This window comes from Xyrauchen texanus, chromosome 12, assembly GCF_025860055.1.
Source record: "Xyrauchen texanus isolate HMW12.3.18 chromosome 12, RBS_HiC_50CHRs, whole genome shotgun sequence".
NCBI classification, from domain to species: Eukaryota; Metazoa; Chordata; class Actinopteri; order Cypriniformes; family Catostomidae; genus Xyrauchen; species Xyrauchen texanus.
This window is the reverse complement of record NC_068287.1, coordinates 14,181,674-14,199,112: the sequence shown is the minus strand read 5'-3', so window position 1 is coordinate 14,199,112 and position 17,439 is coordinate 14,181,674. Positions and strand designations below refer to the sequence as shown.

General features: G+C 36.6%; 2 protein-coding genes across 4 annotated transcripts; both read right to left on the bottom strand.

The window, feature by feature from the left end:
• Positions 1-2,670: 2,670 nt before the first annotated feature.
• Positions 2,671-5,285, bottom strand: p2ry11 (purinergic receptor P2Y11). Its single transcript, XM_052138405.1, has 2 exons — positions 5,152-5,285; positions 2,671-3,815 (listed from the first exon to the last, which is right to left on the bottom strand). Exon 2 carries the CDS (start codon positions 3,791-3,793, stop codon positions 2,906-2,908), a length of 888 nt encoding a protein of 295 aa, XP_051994365.1. The 5' UTR covers positions 3,794-3,815; positions 5,152-5,285; the 3' UTR covers positions 2,671-2,905.
• On the bottom strand, positions 5,154-16,364 carry ppan (peter pan homolog). 3 transcript variants are annotated; one of them, XM_052138403.1, is made up of 13 exons: positions 16,207-16,364; positions 15,717-15,887; positions 15,533-15,634; positions 13,637-13,687; positions 13,255-13,425; positions 12,838-12,914; positions 12,550-12,657; positions 12,239-12,362; positions 12,084-12,162; positions 11,849-11,978; positions 5,966-6,120; positions 5,511-5,870; positions 5,154-5,295 (listed from the first exon to the last, which is right to left on the bottom strand). In XM_052138403.1, exons 1-12 carry the CDS (start codon positions 16,219-16,221, stop codon positions 5,524-5,526), a joined length of 1,530 nt encoding a protein of 509 aa, XP_051994363.1. In that variant the 5' UTR covers positions 16,222-16,364; the 3' UTR covers positions 5,154-5,295; positions 5,511-5,523. The 3 variants fall into 3 exon arrangements, with proteins under 3 accessions (XP_051994363.1, XP_051994364.1, XP_051994362.1); XM_052138404.1 differs by having other exon boundaries at positions 5,157-5,290; XM_052138402.1 differs by lacking the exon at positions 5,154-5,295 and having other exon boundaries at positions 5,326-5,870.
• Positions 16,365-17,439: the final 1,075 nt, after the last annotated feature.

The following is a 17,439-nucleotide window of genomic DNA, read 5'->3' as shown; positions in this document are numbered from 1 at the left end:
CAAAAGTGTGTAAGCCCCCAGAGCAACATTGACGCCTCACAGGATGTGTAAAAATCTTGGTCTTACAGATATTTGGAGACTTTTAAACCCATCGGATATAGAGAGTATACATTTTTTTTCATCAGTCCATAAGATTTATTCTAGAATAGATTTTTTTATATCTAAGTCCCTCATTTCATCTGTTGTGGATTGCTCAATTGGAAACATTTTAGTCACAGATCACGCCCTGGTGTGTTTAGAGATGTTTCACATATGGAGAAAAAGAAATCATATAGTTGACACTTAAATGTATCTCTTTTGCAAAATCCTGGTTTCCAACAAATGTTAAAGGATGAAATCAATGTTCATATGGAGACCAACTGGTCCTCAGTATCCTATGTTGGCATGGATTGGGAGGCACTTAATGTGGTTCTAAGGGGTTGGATCATACAGTATGCCTCATTCATCAAAAAATGCAAAGCACGAGAACTCATGGTGTTGGAAGGGAATATTGAAAGTGCAGAGGCAGAGCTGAAGCACCGAATGTCATCTGATGGCCTCAGAGAATTGACCTGATTGAGTCGTGGGCAAAGCAGGGAAGCTTCTGGCTAGATATATAAAGCAGAGAGAGTTTACCATTCCCTCAGTAAAATCTACTGGTGGTGAAAATTTTACCTCGGCCATTGATATTAATAATGCTTTTAAAGAATTCTATCTTGAAGATATTAGAAATGTAGTTGAACCTTAAGAACTCCCTAAACTGATAACTGAGCAAAAAAATTCTCATGATTCTGAGAAAACCTTGGAGGAGCTTGACGAGGAAATTAAGGCTCCGGGGCCAAATGGCTTTGCCGCTGAGTTTTTTTAGATCTTATGCTACAGAACTGGCTCCATGTTTGCTAGAAGTGTACACAGAATTAAAAAATGGAAAGCTTTCACTGTTTCATTGTACTGTCTTGCCCTGGAACCATTAGCAGCAATAAGGATGATTTTCCAAGGGTGGTGGCAGGAGGTGTGGCGCATAAGCTTTTGCTTTATGCAGATGATATTTTATTATTTGTATCTGACCCTTCTAGAACTATGCCTTGCCTAAACAGAATTAATAATTCCTTTTCTAATTCTCAGAGTGAATTGGTCTAAATCCGAAGCTTTGGCTCTGACAGCGTACTGCCCATTAACAGCTTTTCAGCCGGGTACCTTCCAGTGGCCCAGACAGGGCATTTTATTCCCAGCAAATTTGTCTGATTTAGTTAGTTAATTTTGACCCCTTAATAAAAAGGTTTTCAAGCGATGTGGGCAGATTGGCTTCATTACATTTATCGATTATTGGAAAGGTTAAAGTTATTAAAATGAATTGTATTCCAAAATTCAACTACATGCTACAGTCTCTCCTCTCTTATTTCAAGCAATTTGATTGCATAGTACAGTCCTTCATTTGAAATGGTCATCCTAGATTACATTTCAATAAGTTACATAAGCTGATTGACAAAGGTGGACTAGGCCTACCCAAGATTTTGTTTTATTATTATGCATTCGGTCCCAGACATTAGGCTCATTGATCTTGCCCCTTTTTCACCATTGCAAAGCCTTTCTATCAAACTAATCTGAGAAGTTAAGTTACACCCCGTTATCTCGCATTTGCATGTTGTATGGACAAAAGTGTCCAGAGTGTTTAACTCTGACATTTATTTAAATGTTGCCTTGAGCATATGGCTGAACCCCAAATTATGTATTAATAAGTCCCCTGTCTGCTGGTCAGAGTGGATTGTGAGGGGGTTACTACACAGTTAACTATATGAGAGTGGAGTGTTGAGAATCTTTTGAAAATTTGGTTCAACATTTTGGAATTCCCAGATCTCGATTTTTCAGGTATTTACAGTTGTTGCACCTGCTTTGTACTATTTTTGGGAGTAGCATACCCCCCCAAAGCAGCAGACACTCTGGGAGTGGTGATTACTGCTTTTGGAAAAGGTCATGAGGCATCAGTGTATTAATCCCAGCAAATTCAGAGTCTGGGGGATGGAGCTTTAATTTCTATCAAGAGATTATGGGAGAAAGATTTAAACTTGGTATTGGAAAAGGGAGTGTGGGCTAGGATTAAAAAAAAAAAGTCAAGTCTGCATCTACAATAATTTTGGCTGAAGGTGCAAAGTTTTGTATGTGATGTGTTAAACACTCAAATCTCATTCTGCCCCTATCTCTGTATTTTGGGAATGAGGAGTACATAAAAAATTGGGGTTTGAATAGTGTGATGATTGGTAGGAAAGTTATTTTGAGAGGATAGAAGTTGGATGGAGCACCCTCGTTCCCAGAGTGGTGCAAGGAGATGGGGAAGCATTAACATTTTAATGTTAAAAGTGATTGATTCACTATATATATATATATATATATATATATAAAAATGTTGTTTGTTCTTTGTGTTAATTTATGAATAAATAAAAATTTTAATAACAAAAAAAAAGTCTGCATTATAGATGCAATTCAAGATTTTCCTATGATGGACACTTTCCGAAAATGATGTCACATAATAGAAACTGTGCAATTCACTAGGTTCAGAGGCGGCTCATCTTATCCCTACAGAACAGAACACCTGCCATTCAAGTTCACATTTATTTCATCATAACATATGTTATGTTCAGAAATTCAGAATACAGGTAAAGAAAAAATAAGCAATTTTTTCTGAAATGCCTTTAATAGGTAGAATATATTTCCAGCTTAAAGCTCGTTTCAAGTAAATTTCAATAGTCAGTCAATTGTAATTGTCAGATATTTCCATGGTTAGCCTACTTGTGAACACAAAAATGACATGTAGGAAAGTATCTACATATTGCATCTAGACAAAAACAGAGTTCTAACTTTAACACAAATGCTAAGCTAGAGACAGGAAATCACAGTTATGTTTTTGACAAGATATGTGTTATGAGGCTTAGTCATCTGAGCTCCTACCACAGAAAGCTGTCCGTATGCTATCAAAAACAGCCATGTAAAGAAGCGGATGTATGCACATATTTAGGGTGGCTAGTCCTTTTGACACTTGATATGAATTATACACCCAGCAATTCTGAATCTTTGTCCTCCTCAGATACAGATGGTATGTTTGCAGAACATGATAGGGCACAAATGACATGGCATAAAGGAAGCAGACCAGAACAACCATCAGAGCTACTTTCCTCTTCTCCAGTGTGGTTATATTTTTATTTATCAAAACTGTCCAAATCACACCTAAATAAGATGCAACGGTAACTACCAAAGGAATCATGCATCCCACAACCATTAGAAATAACTTGAACTTAAAATGGGATGATTCAAGTTGATCATCATAGTTTGACACACAATGAGTGCTGTTTTTATTTTGGGAAGTTCCTGCAAATGTAAGGACTGGTGATGAAACAATTACCACAAATAGCCACGTCAGCACACTTGTGATCTTTGCATGTTTAGGTTGTACATAGCTCCGTGTGAAGAAGGGGTGAACGATGGCGAGGTATCTGTTGACACTGATGCACATAATGAAGAAAATGCTGACATAGAGGTTGCAGTTGAAGAGGAAGCGTTCGATTTTGCATGCAGTGCTTCTAAAGGCCCAGTGCTTGTTCTTGGCATAGTAAATGATCAGCAAAGGCAACGTTAGGACGTAAAGCACATCACTGATGGCCAGGTTAAAGGAGAACACTACTCCAGTGTGCCAATTCTGCCTCTCTCGTGTTGCCAGGAGCCACAAGGCAAATATGTTCCCTGCCAAAGCTACACACATTTCAATGCCATACATGGGGGGTAGGAGATGTGTTTGAAACGTGGAATCGCAGTTGTTCATTGTCCCCGATGTGCTCTGGTCCCTCAAAAAGAAAAACACAAGTGTTCGAACAGTCACTCTTAAACCAGTCATTTAGATGTTTCTAGGTTTAGCAGTCAGTCACATAAACACATTGCTGTATCTCAGTCATTTGTTTCTCATTAAAAACAGCTTACTCCTAAAGAAATTAATTCTTCTTTTGATAGGTCTGATAGGTTGATAGGTTTGATAAACCATGATAACTCGCATGAGGTGAAGACTATTGCCATATCAGTAACCTTTTAAAAGCTGTTTATTGTACATGGAGTGTCGACACATGGTTCAAATCACACGACGAGCCGAACACTACTCTTTAATCTTAGTAACTATCCTACTGGACACTTTCACTCATGGATACAATTAATCGTGGCAGACTGTGAATAGTGAATTTCTACAATGGAAGTAGTATTGGTAATAGAAAACTATTGATTAAAATAGACAAAAAAAAAGTGCACCTTTAATCGTGTACAGCATAGTGAAATTTCCGCTAGTTATAATGCTAATTTTTTATATCAGCAATGGGTTTTCTACAATTGAATATGCTTTTTTGAAATCAGTAATGAGATTTAGCAGTTATAACTATGCACTGTTGCACTAAATCCTGAAGTCTTAAGGACATAAATATGATGTGTCTCTAAAAGAATAAAGAATCCACAACACCGTAACAAAGTACCTAAAACTATGATTAGATGATATATGCTATAATTTCAGGAATTTATTTCAGCTTTAATTACAGTTGTATACGAGTTGATACATTTGCGTGCACATCACTGCTTGTGGCACGGCACCACTACGTTGCGATGGGGCGGTTGTCCTGTTAAATATTGTAGCCTAGCATCATGGCGGTTTTGCACAGCCAAGCTCTACTCTTTAGAAAATGTAAAATTACTCATTTTGATAAGTCACTCATTAGCATTCTCGTATTGAACTTGATGCACTTATGTCTTCACAAATTCTTATAACATGGTCTAAAAGCCCATTTTGGTTTAAAGGATATGCCATCACATTTCAAAACACGATTTTACGCACCCATGACTGTATCACACAAAAACTAATTTTTGAGACTTTCATTAATGCATTTCTTCAAATTTAATTGTGTATTCTTATTTTCTTTTTTTGGGTTGAATATAACACAATTCAATATTATGAAAATGTAGGAATCGAAAGGTCTCTCTCTCTCATACACACATTTTGTGCACTGAAGAAAAACGTTATCTTACCATTTTAGCAAATAAGATTCACAAACAAAATACATTAAACAATAAACCCACATCAACTACACACAGATTTCAATTACATATGACCAAAATGGCACATACAAGTTAACGTTAAAAACTTACCAAATACTTCTGCTTCACTTAATTCCTCTGACTGCCTCCCCCGAACCTGTAGAAAACTTGATTTCCTGTATCATGCAATAGCAGATTTTCTGGGTAGAGGCTGAAGACGAATGCGCGCAATCACACTGTCATGCTGCATCTGAACTTTTGCAAAAGTAAAAAGCCATTTGACTTTGAAAATTGTTTATTGGCAACACATCCAACTCTATGAACATTTATACAAGGCACATGCAAGACATTAGTGAAGCAGCAGATCTGCTAATGTTTGCATGAATATGATACAGTCATGTAACACAAGATATCTGGGACACAACAGTCCCACCTTGTGATTCAGTCCTACAAGATATTACCACTCTCACTTTCATTAGATCTTCAGCCTTTTCCTTTCTTGTGATTGAAGTCCTTTTTTCGTCCAGCACCTTTCTGTCGTCCTTTAAAAACGTTTTGTCCACCAATTTTCTGGCCTGTAAACCTATATCCTCTTTCCCCTTTATTTCCAAACTTTTTCCTTCCTTCACTCTTCCTAAACCTGCTTCGTCCCTCTACCGCTTTTCTATTTTCAAACCGTTTTCCCCCAGGACTTGCTTGCTTGCTTCTGTTAGGCGACTTGAAATTCTGTTTGTCTTGGGGAGTGGCCTTTCCTTGTGACAGCTTCCTCTTTTTGAAGGGCCTGAGTGACTTTCCAGGGCTATGTTTCCTTTTTGCCCCAGAAAACATATCTGAAAAGAAGTAGTCAAAAGAACAAAATTACTAACAAGGCAAATTACAACAGTTATTCATTTTGGTGTGAAACCAATTGGGTATGAGGCAGCACCTTCATCTGGTTCCTCTCCAACAGCCTGTCTGTAATATTCTGCTTCATCTTCTGATTCCTCAGCTGGAGCCTGATCCCCAGGGTCCTCCACTTCATCATCAGACACCTGTCCTTCCTGCTGCCGTGTTCTCTTGATGCCTTCCAAGCTCTTTTTCCTGAAAAAAAAAAAAACTTTTAGACCATGTTATAAGAATTTGTGAAGACATAAGTGCATCAAGTTCAATACCAGAATGCTAATGAATGACTTATCAAAATGAGTAATTTTTACATTTTCTAAAGAGTAGAGCTTGGCTGTGCAAAACCGCCATGATGCTAGGCTACAATATTTACCAGGACAACCGCCCCATCGCAACGTAGTGGTGCCACAAGCAGTGATGTGCACGCAAATGTATCAACTCGTATACAACTTTAATTAAAGCTGAAATAAATTCCTGAAATAATAGCATAGATCATAGAGAAGTATTAGGTACATTTTTATAGTGTTGTGGATTCTTCATTCTTTTAGAGATGCATTATATTTCTATGTTCTTAAGACTTTATGATTTTGTGCAAACGTGCATAGTTATAACTGCTAAATCTAATCTATACAGGATGCGCTTGATTAATTACATGCAGCTTACTAGTGTTCAGCTCAGACGGGTAATCCCCAAAATATTATGTCTGTCATTTGAATAAATGTTAGTGCATTAGTCATTTCTATCAGTGTTATTTATTGATTTACATATTTTCTCTAACAATATGTTTTAATTATTATGTTTAATTACCCTCATGATATGCATTTTGCAACTGATCTTAATCAGTTAACATTCAGTAATTTATTTGATGAGATTAACATTGCATCCGAGCATGCATATGGGCAGCTAGAAACAGGTCCTGCCTAAAACTGAACAAATTCAACACTTTTTTTTTATTCCCTGTAAAAAAAAGAAAAGAAAAGAAAAACAACCTGACAATTACAATAAAAAAGCTTTCAGAAATGAAGGACTGAACAATTAAAAGTAATTATTGTCCACCAGTTTAATAGTAAGCATGTTCAGGTCTTTGTTTTCCAGAATGTTAATTAACTGAAATTGTTACTTCAAATTGGTGCTTTTTATTTAATATTTAACTTCAGTTTGATTTTACTGTTATTTACTAGGGATGCGAATTCTGTGGTTGAAAGCAAATCTATTCAATTCACAGGTTTTCGATTAGATTGAAAACTATTTTTGCAAATTCAAAACAATTCAATTGGATTCACAATGAAATCCGATTAATTCAATTCTTCACTTTTTTTAAATACTTCCCTAATGTGTCTTAATCAAGAAAAAGGCAAACTACTTAAAGACTCTTTATTCCACCAAAATTAACTTGAAAAGAAACACATTAAATACATGTACCGTACATACTGTTTATACAATAATAGTACAAGAGTACAATGCTGAACATAGCTAGAAAAGTATTTCATATTTCACTATAAATAGTCTTTGAATTTTAGGTTAAATTTATTTGCATTATTTTTCGAGGCCTTGAAATCACAATTTAATAATTCCCTGATATTTCCAGGTTTTGCATGACCATGGGGTCCCAGAATTAGAAACAGTTTGTCGTATACGTTTTGGTTTTTCACAAAACAAATTTGCCCTTAAGACATTTAAATACAGAAATGTGTATATCGCCAATTGTGTACCTTTCGCATCCCAGATGTTCCTAATATGAATTGTCAGGATTAGAAATCTCTGCATCAAAAAAACTAGTGAATCGTTACACCACTATTATTTACTGCTATTTAGTAGTTGAATATAGTGATTAGTTTAGGCATTAACAGATTTGGACATTCTGGAATAATTTTAGCCGTTGGCATTCACATGGTACTGACGTACAATTGAACCAGAACTTTACATAAACTTAGGTTTTAGTCATTAAAACTAAATTTAAACACTCCACATATTTCATTTTAGCAAACTATAGTTTTGGCAAGTCGTTTAAGACATCTAATTTGTGAATGACAAGAAGTTTTTCCAACAATTGTTAGACTAACAATTGTTTTATATTTTAATTGACTATCACAGTTCCAGTAGGTCAGACGTTTACATACACCAAGTTAACTGCCTTTAAGCAGCTTGGAAAATTCCAGAAAATTATGTCAAGCCTTTAGACAATTAGCTACTGATAGGAGGTGTATTGAATTGGGAGGTGTACCTGTGGATGTATTTTAAGGCCTACCTTCAAACTCGGTGCCTCTTTGCTTGACATCATTGGAAAATCAAAAGAAATTAGACAAGACCTCAGAAAAAAAATTTGTGGACCTCCACAAATCTGGTTCATCCTTGGTAGCAATTTCAAAATCATCTGTACAAACAAGAGTACGCAAGTATAAACACAGGGACCAACTTAGAATGCAACTTATTGTGAGAAGCTTGTGGAAGGCTACCAAAAACATTTGTCCCATGTTTAATCATTTTAAGGCAATGCTACCAAATACTAACAGAGTGTATGTAAACTTCTGGCACACTGGGAATGTGATGAAAGAAATAAAGCTGAAATAAATAATTCTCTCAACTATTATTCTGACATTTTACATTCTTAAAAAAAAATAGTGATCCTAACTGACCTAAGACAATCATTTCAACAATGAAATGTCAGGAATTGTGAAACACCTTAGCCAAATACATTTAAACTCAGTTTATGTAAACTTCTGACTTGGATTGCATATACTGTATGGTGCAAAAACGGACACATAAAAAACCATTGCAAACCATTTAAATTTTGTCTGTTATTTTGGGTATTTTGTGATATTTTATGGTTTCATATCTATTCTGTGTTAAATTATGCAGTTTTTAAAGTTTGAACCACAATAAGTGCATTTAGTAACTCAAAAATAGTCATCCACAACTAGAGCTGAAACGATTAGACAACGTTGAGAATAAAACATTGTCGACAACATTTTTCATTGTCGAATATTAATCAACAGCACTGCAGTTCGCGGCTGACTGAGGAAGAATAAAACTCAGTCCAGATGCACTTACACTTTCCAAACAGCTTCAGGTGATGAAGATCGCAAAGTATTAAGGAATTATATAAAAATATATAATTAATTGCGGAATAAGCGGTGCGGGAGCTGTCGCTCCGCTGTAGCAAAACTTGCGCGTCGAGCATCTTTAAAGGAAACACCCCAACGTTACATCTTAAATGCAGTTAGATTTAATGCGTTATAGCTTTATTAAAGTTAAAATACAAAAACGGATCACGTAAATAACTACAAACTCCAAAACTGGCATTTCTCTGTGCAGTCAGTGCCTCTTCTGTGAGTTGTGAGAAGTGTTCCAATCTAAGGGAGAGAGATTAAAACTGCACCCGGCTGATGCACACTCTGTCACAAAGATGTTCATCCCTTGAGCAAGTGCACTTGCTGCAGCTAGATTATAACGTGATGGCTCGTGACTTATTGTATCATAATGTGTCACTGTGCATTTCGAATCATGAAGAAAACTGGTAATACACAGCTTTATTAATAAAAGTGTTTGTTTTTCTGTGAGTTAATGATGAATTGAAGTGAAAAGGTGAGAGAGGGTAGTATTCTCCCCATTATACACCGCAACAAAATACGTTTTTGATTTGCTTTTGTTTTGGCTCGTTTTCCAATATAAATATCTAAAACTCGAGACCTGAACAAATAAAATTAATACTGTATCCCCATACCAAATCAAACACACACAATCTCAAAATAAACCATGCATCACAGAATCTTAATCAGGCAGGGTCACAGTTTTCTCAACTCCCCACTTTGCACTCGATGTTGGAGTGGTGATGGGGACAGTGAGACAGTCAGGAAAGAGGTACTTTTGTATTTTGGGGAAAACCCTATCCCAAGGGATAATAACCCCCTTACATGGTGGAAGGATAATGCCATAAGGTTCCCCGCCCTGGCTGCAGTAGCCAAATCCTATTTGTCTATACCTGCCACATCAACGCCATCTGAAAGGCTTTTCTCAGTTGCTGGGAACATTGTTACTAAAAAAAGGGCAAGCCTGACCCCTGACTCCAATATATGACTGTATTTTGTCTTGAATGACACACACACACACACACACACACACACACACACACACACACACTATTCTTAAGGTGAAAGGAAAGTGTCAGAGTTTAAGTTGTTATTTGCATGTGAATGAAGATGCTTTTTTTCAGTAAGCTAGGCCTATGTTCAACATAAATGTTGAATTCTGAATGTTTATTTTTATTATTTCTTTTTGTTGGAAAAGCACTTTCTGTATTAGCTTAAAGCCCCCAAGTTTACAATAGTTACTGTATTCTTTCAATAGCTCTAAGAAAGGGTGGCTGGGTGACCTTTTTATTTTTTTATTGAATGCTAGACATCAGAATGCATTATTTTGCTCTTGTACACTTTTACTTGAATTTTATTTTTGAATTTTGAGTTTAAGAAAAAGGTGAGTGGCAGAGTGTATTACTACTATATGTTGTTGTTATTTTTATGTGAATGAAGAATTAAAAGATGCACTTTTTTCAGTAAGCTAGGACTATGTGTTTTCAACATAAATGTTCAATTCTGTTGGTTCAGGAAGGACGCCATGACAGGCTGCTGGCTCCCACTGTCGCTGTTAATTTGTATCTTTTTTTTTGGAAAAGCACTCTCTGTATTATATTAAAGCTCTCAAGTTAACATTGGTTACTGTATTCATTCAATTGCTCTAAACAAGTATTTTGTGTGACCTTTTTATTTTTTTATTGAATGCTACACATCAAGTTGTTGTTATTTTATTCTGAAAGAAGAATTACAAGATGCACTTTTTTTCAGTAAGCTAGGCCTATGTGTTTTCAAGGCTTCACGGTTTTATTGAATGCTACCTCTGACTAAGAATGCATTACTTTGCACTTGTATAGTCTTCTATTTTGGAATTTTAAGAACAATAAACATATATTGCAATGTTAAGGAATTCATGTTGTTTTCATTCAGATATGTAAATCAACATGTATAAATTGCTATTAGTCAATTAATGGGGAGATAATTGATATCTAATCGGACTGGGGAAAAAAATTAATCGTAGATAAATCGATGCATCGAAAAAAACAATCGCTAGATTAATCGTTTAAAAAATAATCGTTTATCCCAGCCTATTGACAAGCAATAACTGATGAACCACTATTTATGAATGATCTACTGTTGATACACAGTATTTTATAAGACCATCTGACATTGATTCTATTGTAATAACAAACATACATTTCAAAAGACTTCCTGGTGTATCGGGCTAGTTTGTAAATAAGTCCATCATTGTGCACCAAATCAGAATTTTTTTCTGGTTATTATTGGGACACGCATCTGGGATTTTACTCACTCTGGACTCTTGAAGCCTCCATGTCTGTGCCCGTCACAGTAAGGAATGTCTAAGATTTATTTTTTTAACATTCAGTAAATCTAGTTTAAAAATTATCCCATTAATCCTACGTTGGCCTTATCCAACACCTTAGTTATCGATATCAGCAACATCCACTATAGGTCAACCTCTACGCAGTACCACACGTTCTCCCTTACAAAGACCCATTAGGGGGTCCACACCTTCAGCTGTCACAGATATGCAAACACACGTAGACATTAATAAATGGTTTTAAAGATATTTGACATACTATTTTAAAAATGAGTAACCAAAATAATATACTTACAATTTATAACTTTAATCTGATAACAAGATTTTAACATGTACTGTGTTACTACTTTTTTGACTTAAACAGTAATCAGATTACACCCAGCACTGCCAAACAACATCCTCCAGTGGTGGACGGCCCTTAACCAGCATGGTGGTTAAAAAATTGCCACCGCAACACCCCTAACACTACAGTGATGTGGGCAGTTCGTTGCCAATTGAACTTAGGTTAACTCACTTGTTCTCATCCCGTTTTTCTTTCTTCAAGGCAATGTTCTGTTCTTGCGTTTTCTTCCGCTCTGCCTTCTCTTTCAGACGGGCATCCTTCCTGTTTAGCATCTCCTGTAGCTCCTCCTCAGATTTTGTTACTGCAAAGAGAAAGCACATTTTGAGCTGTCTTAATACTCCTCTCAAGAACGGATACAGATTTTGCATCATGAGATGGTTTCTACTCTACACAAAGCTATACTTACAAATTGAATGATAAAGAATGTTGCCATCTCCCATGCCTTCTAAAATCTTTACCAGTTGCAGAGTCATTCTGGGGCCGATCTGCAACATTTGTCAGTTCTAATAAAGACATATGGCAAGAATATATAGTTATAATTTATTGTTAAAGTTACCTCACCTCAGTTAGCCGAACTGCACTCTGCTGTGAAGCCATGTTCCCATGACCCGAATACACCTGAGGCAACTCTGTGATGTTGTGATCACCATCCTGCTCTGCCTCACTCTCTGAAAGGTTGACCCCTCTGAAAAGAATACAAATGGACAAAGAAAGTTTGGCTTGTAAAATTACTTTAAATAGAAAACTTTGTGGTATGAAGACTGAAGCTGATACATCAGAGCGTTTACTTTGAAACATCACTGTTCCATCAACTACAACAAGTTTCATCATATGCATCAATGTTAATGGTCTCCAGTTCATGGAGAACTAACTTCACGAGGAGCTCACTGATGTCTGCCAGCTTGCTCATGTTGGGGCATTTCTCCTGTATGAGCTTCTTTACCCCTCGACTCATGCCCACAGGCACCACCTTCAAGCTACTGCAGGAGGGAAACAAGAGTTGGTAGAGAAGTTTCAACCAATCTCACAGAAAAGCTTTGATTTTTAGGGTGCATCAGTGCGTTTACTTTGAAAACAAATCACAATATAATCATGTTTAAAAACTTTCATCAATGGCACCTTTTTTTCCCACAACAAGTAAACAAGGTAAGGTTACTTACTAATGACGAAACTCCACTTCTTGAGACACTGGATCATAGTTCAACAGCACACATCTCTTTATGCTGTTGAGGCTGATCTATAAAAGACAAGAGTTTAGAGACCATGCAAACACACAGGGACCAGCACAAGCAAGAGCATGTGAACATCAGCTTTTTAACTCATCACAATCTCAGAAGACTATACTTGCATCACATGTAGAGAAACATTTCATAGTTCTTTATCACTGCTTACACCTGGTATAAACATCCTTCTCAGGTAATTGATGCATTAGTGTTTACACTATAAATTCGATGCTAGGAGACCACCCCCTGACAAAATTTAAACACAAGAGTTCATAGAAGATGCATGTTAATACCAGGTGTAAACAGCTGGTGATTGGATCACCTGAGGTCTTATCGCCCTAGTTAGCGAGTTACCATGTGCACGTTGATCGAAGGGAACATGTTCTGGAACATGGTGGCCATCAGCTTGATCTGCATGCCCTCTGTGCCAAAATTATTCAGCACTACTAATGGGTGATGGGAAAACTGTTGATCATGCATCCTGTGTCTCTTTAAAGATGAAACCACGTCTTTGATGAGTGTGTACTGGAACAAAAAGACCATTTGCTTTCAAAACAAAAGTTAGAAGAGCAGCCTCTCATTGAGGATCAAAAAGAAATTAGACACATCAGTGCGTTTACTTTGAAGCGACATCACTCAACAGTCAAAATACTAAAATGTCATCATTTGTGCCTGAATGCCCTGAGATATGAAAAACCAAATAAAATACTGGGCAAAAGCAGTGTGGTCATATCACCTTAGTAACACGGAAGTAAAGCGTTGGGCCTTTGGGAAGTCGTGCAAGTCTCTGTGAAAAGAATGATTTTTATAAGTTGGACCAGAATTTGTTTGCTTAATATCAATCACTTCTAAAATCATTAAGCAGCAATAAATTAAGAACTTTTTGTAAGCCTTGTTGGAAGGAATAATAATAAATATGGTTTACTTAATAAAAAATTAAGCATATCATGCTTTGATGCAGGCTTATGCAATTTCCATGAAGCCGCTGGAAACACTGATGTTTCTAAGCACCTGCATACTAATCTACCTCTTGATGTAATGCTTCTCCAGAATCACATAGCATTTCAGTTGAGCTTAATAGGAAGCAAAATAATATTAAGGTGTGAAGAAACTGCATTTGTGCGTGCAAACCATTCGCATGACACACCGTGCATCACTTACAGTGAATCTTGAAGTAAAAGTGTCCGAATGGTTGGCAAAGGGATTAAAGGAATAGTTCACCAAAAAATTTAAATTCTCATAAATTAACTCACGAAGATTTTGAGAAGAATCTCTCAGCTCTGTACGTTCACTCAAGGGAAGTGAATGGGTCCAAAAATGTTAAGCTCCAAAAAGCACAAAGGCAGCATAAAAGTATTCCATTAAGCCTCGTTCACACCACCGGTGAAACCGCACGAGACAGAGACACCACCCCATTCATTTTCAATGAGCACAGCGACTTCCGACATCACAAGCTGTCGCGGCCTTTGGCGACAGAGATCGACAAGTTGCGAAAATTTTAACTTTATGCAAAAAACAAGCGACATTAACAAGTGACTACAAATGAGAGTGAAGAGAGCTGAGCTCATGTAATTTGTCTCCTGGCAGACTGGAGAAAAGTGCAGGCAAGGCAGAGACAAGTTTCTGCGTCATGATGGATTTACTGTTCTATATCATTTGTCTGTAACCACATGCATGGATATAATAAAAATTTTATGTGTAGAAAAGTGTCAGAAACGGTCTGCATTCTGAGTGAGACTGATTCATTCATGATAGATTGATCGTCTCAATGATTTAAGACACTGACCACTGCTGGACATTTTATAAAACACTCTACACTGCAGAATGAACAATTTTAGAGACAAAAGAACTGATTCCTTCTCAAATTGTAATGATATATCATAATTATACCAGTGTTAGCTCTCATCCTTGATCACATTTTCAAAAGCTATGGCCAGATATGTAGTATTCCAATTAAGTTACAGCAACAAACAGTAGGAATGACCACTAAGAACACAGATCACAGGGTCTAGTGACACAAGTCGACAAAGTCGCTGGCAGTGTGAATGGGGCTTTAGACTCCAGTGGTTTAATCAATGTCTTCAGAAGTAATCCAATCGGTTTTGGGTGAGAACAGACCAAAATTTTACTTTTTCAATGTACATCTTGCCATTGCTGTCTCTAGGAATGATCATGATTTCAAGCTTGATTACACTTCCTTGTGCTTGACGCATGTGCAGAGCGCTAGATGGTGGTTGAAATCATGATCGCCAAGGAAATGGCTTATGTCAAGATTTATAGTGAAAATGTAGTTACATTTTGATCTGTTCTCACTCAAAACCAATTGGATCACTTCAGAAAACATGGAATGAACCATCGGAGACATATGAATTTCTTTTATGCTGCCTTTGGGATTTTTGGAGCTTCAAAATTTTAGAACCTGTTCACTTGCATTGTATGGACCTACAGAGTTGAAATATTGTTTTAAAAATCTTTGTGTTCAGCAGAATTAAGTCATACACATCTGGGATGCATGAGGGTGAACAAGGACAATAGTACTCATATCTAAAAGGTTACCAACCCCTGCTTTAAAATATCATTAACCTGAGGAGGACATATTTAATGTTGAAAAATTATTCTGATCAATACTCACCATATTTAAACCGTTTTCTGTTTTGGTGAATATTGAGAATTGTGTTATTCCAAGTGGCCCGGCCACCGTAACAAAATCTTTTAAGACGTTATTCTTCTGCACCTGAAAGACATTTTCATAGACTTAAAATCACAAACACTGAAATAATTGCATTGTTTAAAAGTTAATTACGATGTGGTTGCACCTTTAAAGATTTCGCTGTGAAAGGCTCCATGACTCGTCTCATATCCATCACCAGCTGTCCGACATTCTTCCCGATCTGCCCGCGGTGAAACACGAATGTGTGCGGCACACTGCCGTAAGTCTCCTCTGCCACCTGATCGGCAGTTACACGCGACTTCTTCTGGTTCTTAGTCTTTCAAGAAATGATGGCAAACATTCAACACATAAATATGATTTAACATCAACTTAATAAGAAACTGTTATCTTCTGTCAAATGTACTATACAGCTGACTAAGCATGCAATTGGTCAACATGTTACAATACAAAGTATATTTGATAGCCTTTAATGTTCTTCACTCAATAGAGTTATATGCTCACTAACAACTACGCAACTTCAGATTTTCACATGACATTTTTCTACTGTAATTTCACGTAAACATCATGGTAGACTTAGCAAAAATAAAAAATACGGGCTACAAAAGCTAGTTCACTTTTGAAAATGAAACTCTTACCCTTGATTTTCCCATTTTTTTTAAAGGACGACACAACTCCAAACAGTCGAAAATGTGATAAATCACTATTGTCTTTTTAAAGATCGTGATTACTTTTAATTAATTACGAAAACTTCAGCTAAAGCACCACATGTGTTTTTTCTACGACCCGTCCATCTTGAAAACCATGTGGAAATCTAGCGCATGCGCATCATCAGCCTCTTACACGCTCTCTGCAACACGTCGACATTTCTACAGCGCCTCCTCCTGCAGGGAACTAGTTAGCAGCGTTGTCCCCTGTGGTATACAATCACGTTTGAGGAAAATATTGACTTCTTAACTTCAATAATAGGCCTATTGATATCCATTTACATTACGTAATTATAGGTACACTTAGTAAAATGGCTTAAGTCATCTTGGACTTACACTGACACCTAGTGGCATCATGGATGTAGCATCATTTAAATGCAGTAGTTCCGTTTCTGATGACGTTGTAGAAATTCTCTGGGTGCGTTCCATTCAGAAGTGATCATCCCTATGCCCTATTCCCTTTCCAAGACTTTCCCATCCTCTGTGAGATTTGAAAGTCTAAAAGGCGTGGGGCCAAATATAAGGATAATTTAGAACTCGGGGTGAAATTCAGTTTAAATCGATCTTGCAGCATGACTATTATGATTGTTCTCCCTTGAAAGTGCCCTTCGGAGGGTGACTTATATGATATATTTACAGTAAAAAAAAAACTGTCCTATAAAAGGGCGATTACTGAGATACAATTCACCCAAAATTGAAAATTCTCATGTATTATTATCATTTATTCACCCTCATGCCATCCCAGATGTGCTTTTCTTTCTTAAGCAGAACACAAACAAAGGTTTTTAGAAGAGTATTTCAGTTGTAGGTCCTTACAATGCAAGTGAATGGTGACCAGAACTTTGAAGCTACAAAAATCACATAAAGTCAGCATAAAAGTAATCCACACAATTCCAGTGTTTAAATTCATGTCTTCAGATGCAATAAGATAAGAGTGTTTGAGAAACAGATCAATATTTAGGTCCTTTTTTACTGTAAATTCTCCTCCCTGTCCAATAGGTGGCAATATATATAAGAATTTGAATCACCAAAAACAAAAGAAGAAGGATGTTTAAGTGGAGATTTATCGTTAAACAAGGACTTTTAAATGTTTCTCATATCACTTCTGAAGACATGGATTTAACCACTGGAGTTATGAATTACTATTATTCTGCCTTTATGTGC

What these genes read in the sequence shown, in the direction of transcription:
- p2ry11 (XM_052138405.1), bottom strand. Translation starts at nt 3,793, where the DNA reads ATGAACAACTGCGATTCCACGTTTCAAACACATCTCCTACCCCCCATG.
- ppan (XM_052138403.1), bottom strand. An exon ending in CATTCTTTATCATTCAATTT is followed by an intron (nt 11,979 to 12,083) that starts GTAAGTATAGCT and finishes TTCTCTTTGCAG; the next exon opens with TAACAAAATCTGAGGAGGAG. An exon ending in TGGAGAGGAACCAGATGAAG is followed by an intron (nt 5,871 to 5,965) that starts GTGCTGCCTCAT and finishes ACTTCTTTTCAG; the next exon opens with ATATGTTTTCTGGGGCAAAA.